The following is an 18,764-nucleotide window of genomic DNA, read 5'->3' on the forward strand; positions in this document are numbered from 1 at the left end:
CTTTTAGAGATTCATTATTCATCGTACGGCCTGAAATCAAGCAGCAATATAACTTGAGTACTTTCAAAGTGATGAGTCTTAGGTCTTATCCTAGACCTGCTGAAGTAGAATCTACAGTTGAACACAATCCCCAGGTGATTTGTATGCACAGTGAAGACTGGTAAGCACTCTTTTAGAGGAGGCTTTGTTTCAAAACTTTGTTTTATATGCACATATGCATATACACATGGGCCAACTCTATTCTGCACTCTGCTTTATATAGATACTATTGAAAATGGACTTGCTTGTGGATTGAACTATTTCTTATTTAATACATTTAAAAGTAGACTTCCAGTACGTTCCACAGGTCTGTCTTCCATGAATACAAAAGTTCACATTCATAAGTACTGGCTTACCACACGTTTTCAATGAGTGACACATGAAGCAAATTGAAGAACTTCTTACTCCAATTTGAGTATTTTAGAGTTCTCCTCATTTCTTACTGTTTTCTCTAACTTTCTATAGAGTAAACTTTCTGGTTTACTTTCTGGTTGGAGCATTAATATATTTATTTACACACTCTTGCCATTAAAAGCAGAAAGTAGAATTGCTGGGAAAACTAAAGGATTTAATTTCTTGGGTGATAAATTCAATTTTTAAAATTATTTACCATTTTTGAGTACCTTGGGAAATGATCGTATATTACTTATACTACATTACATTATTGTAATCATATATACTTCACGTTAAGATAATCACTAATTATATCTTAATATGTGATACAAAATCAAATTTTTGTTTATAAGGACCTCTGAAATCATGCTGCAAAGTAACTCAATTCCTTAAAATTCAATTTTATTGGCCATTACATTTTCTATATGTGTATTCCAGCAGAAATAAACATACTATGATTCTTACCATAGAAGAAATAAAATAATACTATTTTATGACCCTTAATTGAATCTATGACAATAATTTCATATAGTTCAAAACTTAGCACATATAGTTCAAAACTTAGTTACTATCTAACAAAAGGAGGGTGAGTTATTTTCTTTAAAAAACTCTCTAATTTGCTATGGTCTAGTTAATTTTTTGTGTTCAGTTCCACCAAATATACTCCTTAATAATCAGCCTTAGGAAATGAAATAAAGACCATTTTATGTAGTCTATTCAGAAGTGTCTGTTGGCACCACAGCAGCACATCATGGGTTTTCAAACTTGAGACACATTACCTTTTTATTACTGTTTTCATACATTTCTACTGAAAAAATCCTTCAAAACTGTTATTAGGTTGAATACACATCTATGGACAAATACTGATACATTTAACCCAACAATGTAGTAGTACAGCTTGTTCCTGAAAACATACAGATATAGACAGGCTAGAAAAGTACCAGACAACTTCATATGATCAATCGCACTGTCTAATTTTTCCTTCTGTTTTTTCAAGCTAAATATTACAGTGCAACTGAAATAGCCCTAAGTGTACCCGAAGAGCTTCTGTGTGTTGTATAAAGGCTAAGTAATCCGGGGAGTGTCAGGGGGGTTACTGTCAGCTGTTCGAGATCATGAGATGGTATCTCAGCACTCATAAAACAGAGGATTCAAAACACAGGAGCATACATGGAAGTACAGATCATTATGACAGTCCTGGAAGTTATCCACGAGAAAAGTCAACACCCTAGAGGCCAGAATAACACTACTGAATCAACATTTACAACTTCTGTTCAAGATCGAATCCAATATGTAGGGAAAATCCACATTGAAACATTAAATATAATTTTATATTTGGCTCATTCCCCAAATACAGAATGCTTCAGAAATCTCTGGGATATCTCTTCTTAAACAATTTAAGTTTATAATATTCTGTACAAAACAGACAACTATCTTGAATTAGCTATTTCCTAGGACTATTCATAAAATATAAGTTTAGTAAGGCACAGTAAGGGCAGCATAGAGATTTACTTAAGGCTATATATTTCAAATCAGAAGAATAAGGGGATAATTTTGGCCCCTGGGGTTTGAAAATATCTTCCAGTTGTAATCTTTGGTCTGAATATTTACATGGTGGTTTCTTCCCATTCAAGCTCAACATCACCTATAACATAAAAACATGCCATAAGAGAGAATTGATATTAACAGTTCAAAAGATTTAAATGTTTCATGATAAAAATATAATGTACATGGAAAGGCTATTATCCTAACTTGGATTAGAAATTAAAAAATTGATATGTTTGCTAGCCAAGCTTCTAAACCATTTTCAGTAAATGGTGATTATTGAATTAATGCTCCTGTTATAGGTGGTAAACTCGTAAGTTGATATACAGTGCCTCTGTTTACCTTCCATGGCATCCAAAGAGTCCATCTTCTGAAGTGCTGAATAGTTAACAAAACAGATGAGCTGATTATTTCCTTTACTTGATAAGAGATCCAGAACGCACTGATGTAAAAAGATATACTGTGCCTAGACACCAAAGAAAGGGTGGTTAAATAAATAAATGGGGTGGGGATTTTTCTTACAAGGAGGGGCTGTACTTTTTACATTTAAAAGTAATAATGAATTCAACAAATGTTCAACAGCTAAGTTAAAGGCACAGAATTTACCAAGTATATAAATGATTTTCTATCATTTCAAACATAAGGTTTGCTGAACTCCTGTGGGGTTTTTTGTAGCTTCCAGTTGTGTTTTTTTTTTTCTTAGTACTTGTTATTAAATACCCAACTGTTAATATGTTCTTTCTTGCTGTGATTATAAAAACTAAAAAAAAAAATTATTTAAATTTGTTTATGTTTTTCTTTTGGGGCATGATTGAGTAATTTTTCTTATACTTTTCTCGTTAGAATGGCTTTTGGAATGTAGATACTAAATTTAGTTTCAAAAGCTGTGACTGAGCATATCTACACACCAAAGGCACATGTAGAGTATGGTTAACAATTCTGTTACTCACCCAGCATTTGGCCTACTTAATGTCAAGGATCTGGTCTCTAAATACAATGCAGTTGACCGTTGAGATATCCAAAGACGCGTAACATTTCGTCTAAAGTTTGGAATAGATTCAGTACCACCTGAATTCTTTAAGTTTATTCAATATAATTCAATGACCTGTTAGCATTTCTGGGTTTGGACTTTTCCAAAGGTTATTTAAGGTTGCAATCATAGTAAAGCACCCTCATTTTCACATAGGAAAGGTACCTGAATTTAAAGGAATATAACCAAATGTTTAAGATAACACACATACATACTGACAACTGATTTAAATAGAATGTCCTCTAAGTGACCATCTTAAGAAGCTATATCTATTGCTAACTATACCTCAAAACCTTTTTGGAATTACACTAGTTGAGACACTCTTCAGAAATCGCTGGTCATTATCAGGAATACCTATTTCTTTGTGGATTACAAAATGTTTCCACAGACGTCTCATCGGTGGAATGTTGGTTCTGTGAGGACAGAACTCTGTCATATTCGCTGCTATATTCCCATTGCTTGTAATAGTGGCTGGAATGTGGTAGTTGCGTAATGAATGTTTGTTGACTTAGCCTCATGTAATTCTCACAGTTAGTCGATCTTTACCATTTAAGGACAGGCTTGATTTGGAGAGCATACAGAAGTCATTAGAGATCAAGTTTGTATGTAAGAGGGATGATCAAGTTACATAATTCAATTTTGGTGAGAAAGGAAGGGTTATAAGGGAATAAAAATTCTATTAAAATTGCTGTTAACATTCTTCTCAAGATAATTCTAAAAGAGTATTTTAAAATATACATCACACAGTACATTTTAAAATACTATTAGCAGAAATATGTTGACATGATATAGTTTCTTTGAAAACAGCATTCATGTAAATTTATCATTTCCGTTACTTGAAAAAACACATTTGAACTTGAAGTCACATTTGATATGTTCTGACTGTCCAGATCTCATCTTCTCCACTGGAAAGAATGATGGGCGTAAACTCTGCCAGCAGGGCAGGCTGAGCTCCATGGGGCAGTGCTACATGTTCCAGGATCTCTCCAGTGGTGTGTTATTGCCAAAGAGTCAGTGAAGAATTCAGTTCCAGTTTCTACCCTAGATAGTCCTGTTACCATAAGAATTAAGTTTTTCTGATGTTCGGTTTCCTCATCTGGGGGATCAGAAAGGCTATAAGATTGAAGGCCAGCCAGATAGATAGATGATAGATCAATTGATCAATGGATCTGGCAGCAAAAAGAAAAACTAGGCACCAAAAATCTTTTTTTCTTCTTCTTCACGAGTTTACATCAGTCAATTTTCAAGAGATCCAGAGCAGGAAAGGGATTTCATCCAGACTAACCTTATTTGAGGCAGGAATAGTATCTCAGGATATTATCTCACTGCAGAGTATTCTCTGACAAGGCTCTTTCAGACCTCTTGGGGCTGCTGTGAACTGCGGCTTGGTACACAGTGAAAGAACTCTTGGTTCTCCTTGCTTAAAGCCCTCGGGCGTCTTTTCATGGTGCTATGTTGCCGAGGTTCCCAGCTCCCCACCCCTGGCCGTGGCTACTGCAGTCTGTGCTGAGACAGCGTTCTTCACAGACGTTGGGATCATTCCCAAGTGCAATAGGAGAAAATAAGAAACCACTCTTGTGCAAGGGCAATGCTGATTTGTAAGGACTGGAGCCAAGGTGTGGTCATTTCCCTTTTTTTTCCATCACAGAGAAAAGACAGTAGACAGCTTCGCTTCTGGGAACAAAGTCAGGTGAAAGACAGCTAGCTGTGCATACCATGTTTTAAGCAAGGATCTGAGAATTGTGATTTACACGGTTTACAAAGTGGAGGCTAATTATTTAGTAAACATGGATCTATCTTAATTTTATAACTTCTTACGGAAAGGGTGGAAGTGAAAGTGTTAATCGCTTAGTTGTGTCCAACTCTTTGCAACTCCATGGACTGTAGCCCACCAGGCTGCTCTGTTCATGGGATTCTCCAGTCAAGAATACTGGAGTGCGTAGCCTTTCCCTTCTCCATGGGATCTTCCTGAGCCATGGATCGAACCTGGGTCTCCCACATTGCAGGCAGACTCTTTACCATCTGAGCCACCAGGGGAAGGTTACCTATACTTTTTATGGATACTGATGAAGATGTGCCTTGTGCCCAGTTGTGTCTGACTGTTTGTGATGCCAGCCAGGCTCTTGTATCAAATACTGGAGTGGGTTGCCATCTCCTTCTCCAGGGGATCTTCCCCATCCAGGGATTGAGCCTGTGTCTCCTGCATTGCAGGCACAATCTTTACCTGCTGAGCCATCAGGGAAGATGAAGATGTATTAATCTCAAATATCCCAACTAATATTCATGACTTCTACCTATTGATTCAGTGACTTTTATCAGGATTTTAATGACCCGCCACCTTTTTATGCCAAAAAGCACTTGGCACAACTATGTTGTCAGACATTTACTGCATGCTGGGCATTTACTGCATGCTTGGTGCTTTCAGATACTTTCTTTTATTTAATACTGACAATAAAATTGTGTAACACAGCTATTTTATGAAAGAGAAATAGCTTAGGGAAGTTAAAGTCACAAAGCCAGAAATTAGCAGGACTGGAATCTGAACTCAATTCTCTGACTCCAAAATTCACGCTCTTTCCATTCCCCTACCCAACCTACAACAGTTTCCTCTGGTTGGTTATTCCAGCACAACGTATGAAGTTTATGTATGAAGTGTATGCTGCTGCTGCTGCTAAGTCGCTTCAGCCGTGTCCGACTCTGCACGACCCCATAGACGGAAGCCCGCCACATTCCCCCGTCCCTGGGATTCTCCAGGCAAGAACACTGGAGTGGGTTGCCATTTCCTTCTCCAATGCATGAAAGTGAAAAGTAAAACAGAAGTTGCTCAGTCATGTCTGACTCTTCGCGACCCCATGGACTGCAGCCTACCAGGCTCCTCCATCCATGGGGTTTTCCAGGCAAGAGTACTGGAGTGGGTGCCATTGCCTTCTCCGGTATGAAGAGTATATGGAGTACTAAATTGTGTGAAATTATTCACAGGCATTCTTGAACACACTTGTTACAAAGTTTGGTTCTACGAAGCTGTACAGCAAGACAAAATCCAACTTTTATTATTTGAAGACTGAATCTACTCTCTAGAGTGAAAGAAATCTCACTCATTCCCATCCTTTAACTCATCCAGGAAAGTCAACCCATCTTGATCAGTGCCCAGAACATTGCTCATCATGTACATGTGTACACCTAAGAACATGGAGGAAAATGTTAGCTATTTATCCTGTTCTCATGTTTTAATAATCACTAATAGTTGTATTGATATCGAAGCCCTTAAAAGATCCCTGGATAAGAACCCGCTACAAAATTTGTGGGGCTCACTACAAAGTGAAGATGTGAGCTTCCTTCGTCAAAACTGGGGCTTTCCTGGTGGCTCAGATGGTAAAGGATCCTCCTGCAATGCAGGAGACCAGGGTTTGGTCCCTAAGTCAGGAAGATCCCCTGGAGAAGGGAATGGCTACCCACTCCAGTATTCTTGCCTGGAGAGTTCCAAGGACAGAGGGGCCTGGTGGGCTACAGTCCATGAGGTTGCAAAGAGTTGACTAACACTTTTCCTCAAAATTAATAAAAGACTTTCAAAATAGTGACAGCAGGCATCAAATCAAGTGCAAGGCCCTTTTGAGGGTGGGGACCTATGAGTTTGAATAGATTGCATACTCATGAAACGGAGCCTGGCCACAAGTCACAGTCCATTTCTAAAGTTCTGTAAGGGAAGAGTGTTACTTCTCTCATGTGTTCCCTTTCAGCATTTAAAGGAATGCATATGGATGACAGGACCTAGCTTTACCTAGCCATTACATAATGAAAGTGGCTTTAAAAGATTCCTACAAAAAGACTCGGGGTCATAGATATTATTTATCAGCAAAATACAAATGAATGACAAGAAAATGGCAGGACTGACATTTTTCATACCCCTAGAATAACCATCTTATAGCCATACTATGAGGTGATTACAACAATGTAATCAGATCTCTCAGTGAGCTAGATCACTTATAAAAACTATAAATAATTTAAAATATATATTTTAAGACCACTATTGAAACAATTATTTTCTGCTAATTATATATTTTATCTTTTGAAAATACCTAATGATAACATAAGTATTAGTCACTTTCTTGTTGTTCAGTCACTCAGTCGTGGCCGACTCTTTGTGACCCCATGGACTGCAGCCCACCAGGCCTCCCTGTCCATCACCAACTCCTGGAGCAAGTTTAAACTCATGTCCATCGAGTCAGTGATGCCATCCAACCATCTCATCCTCTGTCATCCCCTTCTCCTCCCACCGTCAGTCTTTCCCAGCATCAGGGTCTTTTCTAAGGAGTCAGTTCTTCACATCAGGTAGTAAAAGTATTGGAGTTTCAGCTTCACCATCAGTCCTTCCAATGAACACCCAGGACTGATCTCCTTTAGGATGGACTGGTTGGATCTCCTTTCAGTTCAAGGGACTCTCAAGAGTCTTCTCCAACACCACAGTTCAAAAGCATCATTTCTTTGGCTCTCAGCCAAACTGAGAGTTTTTACAGTCCAACTCTCACATCCATCATGTGACATGACTACTGGAAAATCCATAGCTTTGACTATATGGACCTTTGTTGGCAAAGTAATGTCTTTTTTTTTTTTTCTGATTCTTTTTTAAATTTATTTTTTAATTGAAGGATAATTGCTTTACAGACTTTTGTTGTTCTTTGTCAAATTCAACATGAATCAGCCATAGATATATATATATAGCCCCTCCCTTTTGAGCCTCCCTCACATCTTCCTCTGCATCCCACCCCTCTAGGTTTTTACAGAGCCCCTGTTTGAGTTTCCTGAGCCATACAGCAAATTCCCGTTGGCTATTTTACATATGGTAATGTATATGCTGGCTAGGTTGGTCATAGCTTTTCTTCCAAGGAGCAAGCGTTGTCTTTTAATGTCATGGCTGCAATCACCATCTGCAGTGATTTTGGAGCCCCCCCCCCCCAAATAAGCTCTGTCACTGTTTCCACTGTTTCCCCATCTATTTGCCATGAAGTGATAGGACCAGATGCCATGATCTTCCTTTTCTGAATGTTGAGCTTTAAGCCAACTTTTTCACTGTCCACTTTCACTTTCATCAAGAGGCTTTTGAGTTCCTCTTCACTTTCTGCCATAAGGGTGGTGTCATCTGCATATCTGAGGTTATTGATATTTCTCCTGGCAGTCTTGATTCCAGCTTGTGCTTCATCCAGCCCGGCATTTTGCATGTACATTTTATATGTACACTGCATATAAGTTAAATAAGCAGGGTGACAATATACAGCCTTGACGTACTCCTTTCCCAATTTGCAACCAGTCCATTGTTCCATGTCTGCTTCTAACTGCTGCTTCTTGACCTGCATACAGATTTCTCAGGAGGCAGGTAAGGTGGCCTGGTATTCCAATTTCTTGAAGAATTTTCTACAGTTTGTTGTGATCCACACAGTTAAAGGCTTTGGCATAGTCAATAAAGCAGAAGTAGATGTTTTTCTGGAACTCTCTTGCTTTTTCTGTGATCCAGTGGATGTTGGCAATTTGATCTCTGGTTCCTCTGTCTTTTCTAAATCCAGCTTGAACATCTGTTAGTTCATGGTTCATGTACTGTTGAAGCCTGGCTTGGAGAATTTTGAGCATTACCTTACTAGCGTGTGAGATGAGTGCAATTGTGCGGTAGTTTGAATATTCTTTGGCATTGCCTTTCTTTGGGATTGGAATGAAGACTGACCTTTTCCAGTCCTGTGGTCACTGCTGAGTTTTCCAAATTTGCTGGCATATTGAGTGTAGCACTCTCACAGCATCATCTTTCAGGATTGGAAATAGCTCAGCTGGAATTCCATCACCTCCACTGTATTTGTTTGCAGTGATGCTTCCTAAGGTCCACTTGACTTCTCATTCCAGGATATCTGGCTCCAGGTGAATGGTGACACCATCATTGTTATCTATCTAACTCATGAAGATCTTTTTTGTACAGTTCTGTGTATTCTTGCCACCTCTTCTTAATCTCCTTTGCTTCTGTTAGGTCCATACCATTTCTGTCCTTTATTGTGCCTGTCTTTGCATGAAATGTTCCCTTGGTATCTCTGATTTTCTTGAAGAGATGTGTAGTCTTTACCATTCCATTGTTTTTCATCTATTTCTCTGTATTGTTCTCTTTGGGAGGCTTTCTTGTCTCTCCCTTGCTATGCTTTGGAACGCTCCATTCAGTTGGGTATACCTTTCCTTTTCTCCTTTGGCTTTCATTTCTATTCTCTTCTCAGCTATTTGTAAGGCCTCCTCAGACAGCCATTTTGCCTTTTTGCATTTCTTTTTCTTAGGGATGGTTTTGATCAACACCTCCTGTATAATGTTACAAACCTCCGTCCAATAGTTCTTCAAGCACTCTGTCGATCAGATCTAATCCCTTGAATCTTTGTCACTTCCACTTTATAATCATAAGGGATTTGATTTAGGTTATACCTGAATGGTCTAGTGGTTTCCCCTACTTTCTTCGATTTAAGTCTGAATTTGGCAGTATGGAGTTCATGACCTGAGCCACAGTCAGCTCCCGGTCTTATTTTTGCTGACTGTATAGAGCTTCTACATCTTTGGCTGCAAAGAATATAATAAATATGATTTTGGTATTGACCATCTGGTGATGTCCATGTATAGAGTAGTCTCTTGTGTTGTTGGAAGAGGGTGTTTGCTATGACCAGTGTGTTCTCTTAGCAAAACTATGTTAGCCTTTGCGTTGCTTCATTTTTTACACCATGCCAAACTTGCCTATTACTCCAGGTATCCCTTGACTTCCCACTTTGGCATTCCAGTCCTCAGTCATATGCAGCTCTTTCAACCCCACTGAACATAGCCTGCCAGGCTTCTCTGTCCGTAGAATTCCCCAGGCAAGAATATCAGAGTGGGTAGCCATTTCTTTCTCCAGGGGATCTTCCCAACCCAGGGATCGAGCCCAGGTCTCCTGCATTGCAGACAGATTATGGACTGAGCCATGCCATCACTATTAGCAAAGTTGTCAAAATTTCTTATTTGACCTTTAACTCATGGTTTTCAATTTATTTGTGTATACTTTATAATATACATAATGGCTCAAACTACATTTTTAAAATATATATGGGGAACACATGTATACCTGTGGCGGATTCATTTCTATATTTGGCAAAACTAATACAATATTGTAAAGTTTAAAAATAAAATAAAATTTTAAAAAAATATATATGTATTTTTATGTGTGCATTTTGATATTTGGCAAAACTAATACAATTATGTAAAGTTTAAAAATAAAATTAGAAAAAAAAGAAAAAAGAAAAAAATAAAATAAAATTTAAAAATATATATATATGTATTTTTATGTGTGTACGTGTATGTCGCTCAGTCACATCTAACTTTTTGCCACCTCCACAGACTATAGTCTCCCAGGCTCCCTTGTCTATGGGATTTCCCAGGCAAGAATACTGGAGTGGGTTGCTATTTCCTTTTTCAGGGAATCTTCCCCACCCAGGGATCGAACCTAGGTCTCCTACATTGTAGACAGATTCTTTACCATCTGAGCCACCAGAGAAGCCCAGGAATTGAATGCTTAAACTTTTCTCCTCAAAGGGATGTACATTTTGAAAAGTTTGGTTGTCTCTGGTCTAGGGCCATATCTTCCTAAGAGCATTAATGTTCCATGACTTGGCGTTACATGTTTTGGGGTCAAAAGGGTTCAAGGAGGCCATAGTCATATAAGTTCGGGAAATGTTGTTCACAAGGGCTCTGTATTTATAAATGTTAACGCACATTAGCATAGAGGCTGTAAGAAATTTTCTCAAACTTATTTTAGCAAAGAGCTGGTTTTCTCCCACCTCAAACGGCTATATAGCCACTTATGTTTTCTAGTTGGTACCCTAGAAAATATCATTATAGAAGATCTGCATATTTACTGTAAGAAAAATCTGTATAGTATAAAAATATCAATCCAAAGATATGAGAAGAACATCTTCGTATAATTAGACAGAATAGGGTGTGAATTTTGGCTCTGACACTTATAACCTTTGAATATCATTTAAATTTTTGGAACATCTGCTTCCGTATCTGTAAAGAAGAGCAGGTAATACCCAGCCTATTAATTAGTTTCATTGGACCTGCTTTACAAATAATTAAATGAGATAATACATGAAAATGATCTAGTATAGTACCTCCTACTAGACACTCAGCAGAGGAGCCTCAGTTTCATTACCATTATACTATACATTTCTTTTATGACCGAAATCTAGATTTTAAAAATACTTTTGCTTCCAAACCGAAACAACCAAACAAAGACTCCCAGATAGTTGATGATATTCTGTAACAAACATTATTAGTACTGATATACAAAAGGGATAAATACGGACAAGTGAAATACATAGACCAACATCATAGTTAATATTTTAAACTTTTCCCAATTACAGCTTCTAGCATGTTTACGAAAGAAATTAATCTGGTTCATTTTCTGTGCTTCCCAAACACTAAAGACAGATCTCTCTTATGAATTATTTTCTACATGCCTATCAGCATAAACAAGTTAGATTGAGTCGTCAGTAACGGTGCTGAAGGATGACTGGGACATGCGGGTCAGTTCTCCTATGATCTCCATCAGCTGCCAGCCCCAAGCCCTCGCCCCCACCCCAGAGGTTTATAACATAAGAAAAGAGTGTCTGCTTTGTAGCCATGCTATGCTATGCTATGCTATGCTACGCTAAGTCACTTCAGTCGTGTCTGACTCTGTGTGACCCCATAGACGGCAGCCCACCAGGCTCCCCCATCCCTGGGATTCTCCAGGCAAGAACACTGGAGTGGGTTGCCATTTCCTTCTCCAGTGCATGAAAGGGAAAAGTGAAAGTGAAGTTGCCTAGTTGTGTCCTACTCTTAGCGACCCCATGGACTGCAGCCTACCAGGCTCCTCCGTCCATGGGACTGGTGCCACTAAGGTCCTCCCAGGAGAAATTCTCGAGCTGACTCTGCTTGCAGTTTTAGATTGTCTTACCAGGTTTTGTACCATACACATTCTTTCACTTCTTAGTTCAGCTACTAATCCATATATATCCACAAAATCGTTTAGATTGTCTTACCAGGTTTTGTACCATACACATTCTTTCACTTCTTAGTTCAGCTACTAATCCATATATATCCACAAAATCGTGATCATTTATATGTTGTGTTAAGTGGTCCAGAGCAATAAAAACTCCAGTTCTTCCAACTCCAGCACTGTAGGAAGAGTGAAATTACATGCAAATTATTCAGCAAAAAGGTTGTTCATGTGGATGGTGATGAAGAAGATAAACTATGGTAGCAATAAATTACATATAGTTTCTTTTCTTATTTGGAAGTGGATTTTCTTTGGAGTTTCTTTGTACATATATTGTTCCCAAGACTGTTTAGAAGGAGTAAGATGATTATCTTTAACACGCTATCAAATATTGGAGTATTTTTTTAAACCAGTTGAACTTTTCCTCTTCTTTCATAACATTTTAAGAGGTGTAGTTGGAGAAGTACGGGAAATATTTTTAAAAATCACTGAAAAGTCTTAACACCAGAAACTTTGAATATATTTTTGGTTACAAGTAGGGATGCTAAACATAGAAAATGTCAACTATTTAGCCCAGATAGCACTTCTTCTACATCATATTGACAAATAGACTCTTGTGTGTTCTTATTCACTTTCCCTAGAATTTCCTTTTCCTTCCATAGATAATGACATTGGAAAGTGGTTTCCTTTTAAGAATTTAGTTTAATACTGAAGGACAGTATGTGCTCCATATAAACTGTTAATTGATAAACCTGACAAGATTTATTCAGAAATTCCAATTAGAAAGACAAGACTCCTATGTACTTAAATGGTTAATATAGGAAGTAAATGTGGAAAAAAGGGCATTTGAAAGGTCACCTAGTCTTACAAATGTCACTTTGAAAAATACGAAACAATACAGAAACTACTTCTGTAGGTTAAGAATAGTTGTCTGTGTACAGTGCCTATAAGTCAACCTAAGAAATAGCATCACAACATAACTCTGAACACGATAACACATAATATGCCCCAGCAGAGTAATCAGTCATTACATTGTTCAGTATACTTTGAGTGTCAGACACTGCCCTAGGCATCTGGGGTACAGGAGCGAACCACACAGAGTCTCCAATACTTATGGAGTTTAGATTCTAGAGGAGGGATGATGGGAATCCACACAAAAGAGAAACATGCATAAGGTATGCCCAGTGGCGATAAGTGCTGTGTGTATGTGCTCAGTCACGTCCGACTCTTAGGAGCTCCATGGACTGTAGCCTGCCAGGCTCCTCTGGCCATGAAATTTTCCAAGCAAGAATATTGGAATGGGTTGCCATTTCATAATCCAGGGGATATTCCCAACCCAGAGATCGAACCTGCATCTCTTGCATCTCCTGCATTGGCAGGCAGATCCTTAACCACTTGCGTCACATGGGATATGCCCAATAAGTGCTATGGTGAGAGATAAAAATTAAGGAGATAAAAGGTGATAAGGTAGGACAGGGTCATCAGAGAAAGATTCTCTGACAATGAAACTTCAGTGGGGTTAGAAGTGCACCATGTTGGTACATGGGAGAGGAGCATTGTGGCCAGAAGGTGAGGGAAGAGAACAGATCCGAGTGGGAGGGTGTTCTGCATGTTCAAAGAAAAGCAAGGAGACCAGGGTGGGGCGAGTGTGTGGAGAGGTGATGGGGCACAGGGATCAGAGTATTTGCTATTGGAATGGATGTAGCATGTGAGAGGAAGTAGAGAGTCGAGGATGAGTGTTGGGTTTCTGGGCCAAGCAGAATGGACTGCTGTTGACCAAGATGGGATGAGAAGGAGTGAGTTTGGAGATGGGCCCAAGCATTCTGTTTTGGACACATTTTTAGAATATTGTGGTCATTTATTAATAGGTTGTCATGTTGAACTGGAAGCTAAAAGTATAGGTCAAAAGCTAAGGTGAGAAGTTGGGGTTGGACATGATCATTTAGGAGAAAGTTTTGAAATGATACTTAAAGATTATTAATATAAGCATACTTTTTCCTGCATGTTTAAGTCACAAAGGATGAGGCTACACTTTTTGAGTCTAAAAGAGAGAAGGTCCTTTACTTTTCTAGTGAATTTTTAAATCCACGATTATAATCCAGTGGCAGTGTATATGTAAAATAGGAAGACATTACAGGCAGCTTACTATCCACTTTAATCATCAGTAATGCCAATTTAAAATCAAACACCAATACAGTATACTAACGCATATATATGGAATTTAGAAAGATGGTAACAATAACCCTGTGAACGAGACAGCAAAAGAGACAGTGATGTATAGAACAGTCTTATGGACTCTGTGGGAGAGGGAGAGGGTGGGAAGATTTGGGAGAATGGCATTGAAACATGTAAAATATCATGTATGAAACGAGATGCCAGTCCAGGTTCGATGCACGATACTGGATGCTTGGGGCTAGTGCACTGGGACGACCCAGAGGGAAGGTATGGGGAGGGAGGAGGGAGGAGGGTTCAGGATGGGGAACACATGTATACCTGTGGCGGATTCATTTTGATATTTGGCAAAACTAATACAATTATGTAAAGTTTAAAAATTAAATAAAATTAAAAAAAATCAATCACTGACTTTAAAAGCAAAATGTTACTGTATTTATACTATATACCAGTCTGTTAAAATTTTTCTGTGTATGGAGAGTATATGGAATTGGGAAGGTAAGAATGAGGCTTTTACTTTTAATTTTATATGTTTTTAAATGTGAAAAGATATCTCATAATGTATGTATTACTCTTACTTAAAAAATCTAAAATATTCCTGGAAAACAAAATGTAGACTCATTTAAATTATGTGTTGAGTTTCTTCATCTAAATAAAGTTTAAAAACTGGATGGATTAATATTTTCCTAAATATTAACTACATTAATTATAGTATATCCCCATTAGAATATTTATCCATCAATTGATTTTGGAGTTACTATAAGTAATAATTACTTTATTAATGTGGTTGAAATCATTACTTAGATGTTTATTGTAGCAAAAGATACATGACAAAATTTACCATTTTAACTGTTTTTAAATGCACAGTTTAGTGGCATTAAGCACATTGCAACCATTACCAATATCTGTTTCTACACTATTTTCATAATCCCAAACAGAATCTCTATACCCATTAAACAGTAACTCTCAATTTCTCTAAGTCCCTGGAAACCACTTTCTGTCTGTATGAATTTACCCCTTTTTTAGGTACCTCATGTAAGCAGAATCAGTACTATCACCCACTTTTTCTCTCATTTGCAAACTACAACTGTTGGAAGAGACTCATGCTGAGATTAATTTAGATAACATGTTAGAAAGCATAAATCATCAGTATGTCCAGAATTCTGAATTCTAAACAATTGTGAGCTTTATTAATTTTTGAGGGGGACTACTGGTGTTTCAGTGGTATAAAATACCAATGAAAATAAAAGTGAAAACCTTAATTTATTATATTTATCATGTTCAAAGAGCTAGGTCAAAGAAAGATATTTGAATAGTTTGCAAAAGTTTGGAATCATGCTTGGGTTGGTCACTTAATTTGATCTTTACTTTAAAGTTCATTTTCTTTATTCTTTGTAACTCAAATCTCAGAAGTTGTTTTTACAAAAAAGTTTAAGTTATTATAGTAGACTAATCTCAATTGAAATAATGAAGGATCAAGAGTTTATTCATAAAACTCAAAAGATTCTACACTCCTAGACTCATTCACATCAGTAGTGGGCTACAGTTTTTTATATATTTTAAGGATTTTGAGAGGTATAATCCAGTAAAGATGTCATAAAAATTCTTAAACCAGGATATATATTTTGTCTTCCTTTTAGCCACAGTCATTACTCATTTGATCTCTGCATCTAACCTTTTATAAAACTACATCTTGATTTGTTATAGCCAGTAAAATATCTTACAACTAAAAGCTGGATTGAATCTCCATTAATATTCTACTAGAAAATCAATAGTGTCATGATAACATAAAGGTCACGTTGGGTTTAAATCCCGTTTCGAGTATTTCATAAAAGGTTCTGAAAACCTTTCTTACCTGCAGTGAACAATCATGGGTGTGGTATCATGTGCCCTGCTTGCTCGAACCAGCTTCACAAAGTGGACTAGAGGGGCGCTGTTCTCAGGAACCCCGTGCTCAGGCCACGCAGTAAAGTTGCACTGTCGAATGGTCATGCAATCCCCATGCTAGACAGAATGACATATTAAAGAAACATGATGAAGTTATTTAAGTATCACAGCAAAGTCTGAATGTAGCTGACTCCCCAGGTTTTCAAGGTGATCTTTTAAAATGATAGTTTACAAAACAAAGAAGCTGTGGTTTCTTGATTTCCTATAAGAGAAGTCTTCTGCTATTGCTACACTACAGAAAATTACCTTTCAGTATGAATGCAGACGATGAGCATGATTGTTTCAAATCTTGAAAACAGATGATTATGCAGGGTATTTATATTCAATGTAGTGTAACGTGTTGTAACACCAGAATAGTAGATTTTGAACAGTTTTGACCTAACAACTTAAATAAACACACTCACAAATTATTCATAACACTGGTATTGGGTATCTGATAATATTAGAAAGTATAAAGGTCCTTATATCATTTTCTATGTGTATAGGTATTTACATAAAAAAGGTGGGATCTTTATGTTATTGATTCTGTATACGTTCTGGATTAAATAGAAAATCCAACGATTAAGATACAGATAGAGACACGTGATTTCAGAAATTCCTGTTTTAAATAAAATTTTACAGTTTCATCATAAAATAAGATAAACCTAGTGATCTAGTTGTTTCCTCCTGTTGCCTTCCTTGTTTAATATAAACTTTAAGGAATTTGGAATTAAACATAATGACATAGATATTGAAGGCAAATGCCAATTCAAAACTTCTCTTTTGAAGATAATAGAAAAGCATTACTGAATATACAGAAATATGTCTAGAAATTAATTTTACTTTAGACATTTAGATCATTCATATTTTTATCATGTTTGACTTCCCCTCCTCCTTTTTTTTTTTTACCCTTTCAATTTTCAGATCTCTGATGGTCCAGTCTATTTGAACATCCTCCATTAGTTTTGTAATCACTATATCTCCGAAGACAGTAACTGGTTTGTTGTCCTCTGGCCAATATTGATGACATCTGATCTGCAGTCAAGAGAAAATTCACCAGTTACAAGAACCATTTTATATATATATATATATATATATATATAGTTCAAAGTTATTGCTACTAAGGTACAACTGCCTTATACATGCCCCAGTCATTGATATGTCAGAGTATTAGCTAAAATCGTCACACATGTGACGACACTTCAGTCGTGTCTGACTCTCTGCAGCACTATGGACTGTAGGCCACCAGGCTCCTCTATCCAAGGGATTCTCCAGGCAAGAATACTGGAGTGGGTTGCCATGCCCAGGGGATCTTCCTGGTCCAGGGATTGGACTCTCATTTCTTGCATCTCCTGCTTTAGGAGGCATGTTCTTTACCATTAGGGCTACCTGGGAAACCCAACATCACACATAAATTAACACAAACGTAAAGTAAAGGTTTTGTGAAGAGCTTTTCAAATAACTTACCCGTCCTTTTTCAAAACACTGTGTTAGCATTACTAATGTTTTTGCTCTGGTTTCCCACACCATTCTCCAAAAGTCCCCAACTGTTCCTGGTAATGGACCTTGAGTAGCAATAAATTCATTTGGACATAAGTAGCCCTAGAATGATATAATTACAACATTGCATCAATATTTACATATATATATATATTTTTTTAACTTTTGAGACATGAAAAACATACTAGTTGTAAGATTACCTAATATTCTAAAATACTGCATATTTTTGAATGCTAAAAGATACTCAAAATTTCCAACATTAATTTAAACCTCATAATGTAGTATACAACTAGCTGTTCTATCCCTGCAAGAAAGTATCTACATAAATGATGGTATTAGTAATTATTCTCCAGAGCTTAAAACCAAGAATAATGTGGAGATAGTAAGAAGATTCATTTAACTATTGTAGGACCTGAGACTTGTCTCCACCCTGTTATGACAGCTCTTGTACATTTTATCAAGTCGTTCTAAAACTCGGTCTATTCACCTGAAATGTAAGCATGCCACATGAGTAGCATCTATGGATTTTTCTTAAAGTTTATGTGTAAATTTTTAAAAAGTGATGGAATTACATCTATTTCAAACATCAAAATATTTTGAAGAATGAGGTTTAAGGGTGAATTTTATTTTTAAATTGAATTGTCTCAGTAGCCAGAGAATATAGTATTATACAGAATAGTATACATTTTAAAGTTCAAGTGGTCCTAAAATCTAATCCAACCAGTTTGTTTTACTTTAAAGAATGATGAGCTACTTCAGGTGATTTTTCCCAAATCACAGTGCTAGTCAATGACAGTTTCTGGAACAAAACCTTCAGTCTGTGGAAAACAAACAAAAAAAACTATGTGCTAAAGCATTTCTGTGTTTCTAGTCTAAGTTGAAATACTTGAGTATGTAATTTACATTGTAAAGGGTTTTTTTATTTTTTAGTTTAAATAGTACTGTACAATCAGTGTAGAATGTTAGGAAAATTCAGAAGTATGTATTAAAAAATATGGACTTTCTCTGTAATCTCACTATCCAGAGTGAAGCACCATTAATATTTTAATTTCTTTACAGCTTTTAAAATGCACACTCCTCCATTCAAATAATATTTATGAGTGCTTACTGTGTGCCAGGCACTAGTCTAGGAAC

General features: G+C 37.1%; 1 protein-coding gene across 9 annotated transcripts in view; it reads right to left on the minus strand.

The window, feature by feature from the left end:
- Positions 1-809: 809 nt before the first annotated feature.
- The window catches only part of PTPRQ (protein tyrosine phosphatase, receptor type Q), a 296,165-nt gene continuing 278,210 nt past the window's right edge, over positions 810-18,764 (minus strand). For 7 of the 9 annotated variants that reach the window (XM_027543277.1, XM_027543275.1, XM_027543278.1 and 4 more), the window contains 7 exons: positions 17,598-17,732; positions 17,040-17,165; positions 16,060-16,208; positions 12,133-12,211; positions 11,991-12,047; positions 2,320-2,443; positions 1,742-2,077 (listed from right to left, as the gene is read on the minus strand). In XM_027543277.1, the coding sequence (XP_027399078.1) occupies positions 2,040-2,077; positions 2,320-2,443; positions 11,991-12,047; positions 12,133-12,211; positions 16,060-16,208; positions 17,040-17,165; positions 17,598-17,732 (708 nt within the window). In that variant the 3' untranslated portion in view covers positions 1,742-2,039. Of the gene's footprint in view, positions 2,078-2,319; positions 2,444-11,990; positions 12,048-12,075; positions 12,212-16,059; positions 16,209-17,039; positions 17,166-17,597; positions 17,733-18,764 lie in introns of all 9 variants that reach the window. The other 2 variants (XM_027543274.1, XM_027543276.1) reach the window with 2 other exon arrangements.

The sequence above is a fragment of the Bos indicus x Bos taurus genome, chromosome 5, assembly GCF_003369695.1.
Source record: "Bos indicus x Bos taurus breed Angus x Brahman F1 hybrid chromosome 5, Bos_hybrid_MaternalHap_v2.0, whole genome shotgun sequence".
In the NCBI taxonomy this organism is placed as follows: Eukaryota; Metazoa; Chordata; class Mammalia; order Artiodactyla; family Bovidae; genus Bos; species Bos indicus x Bos taurus.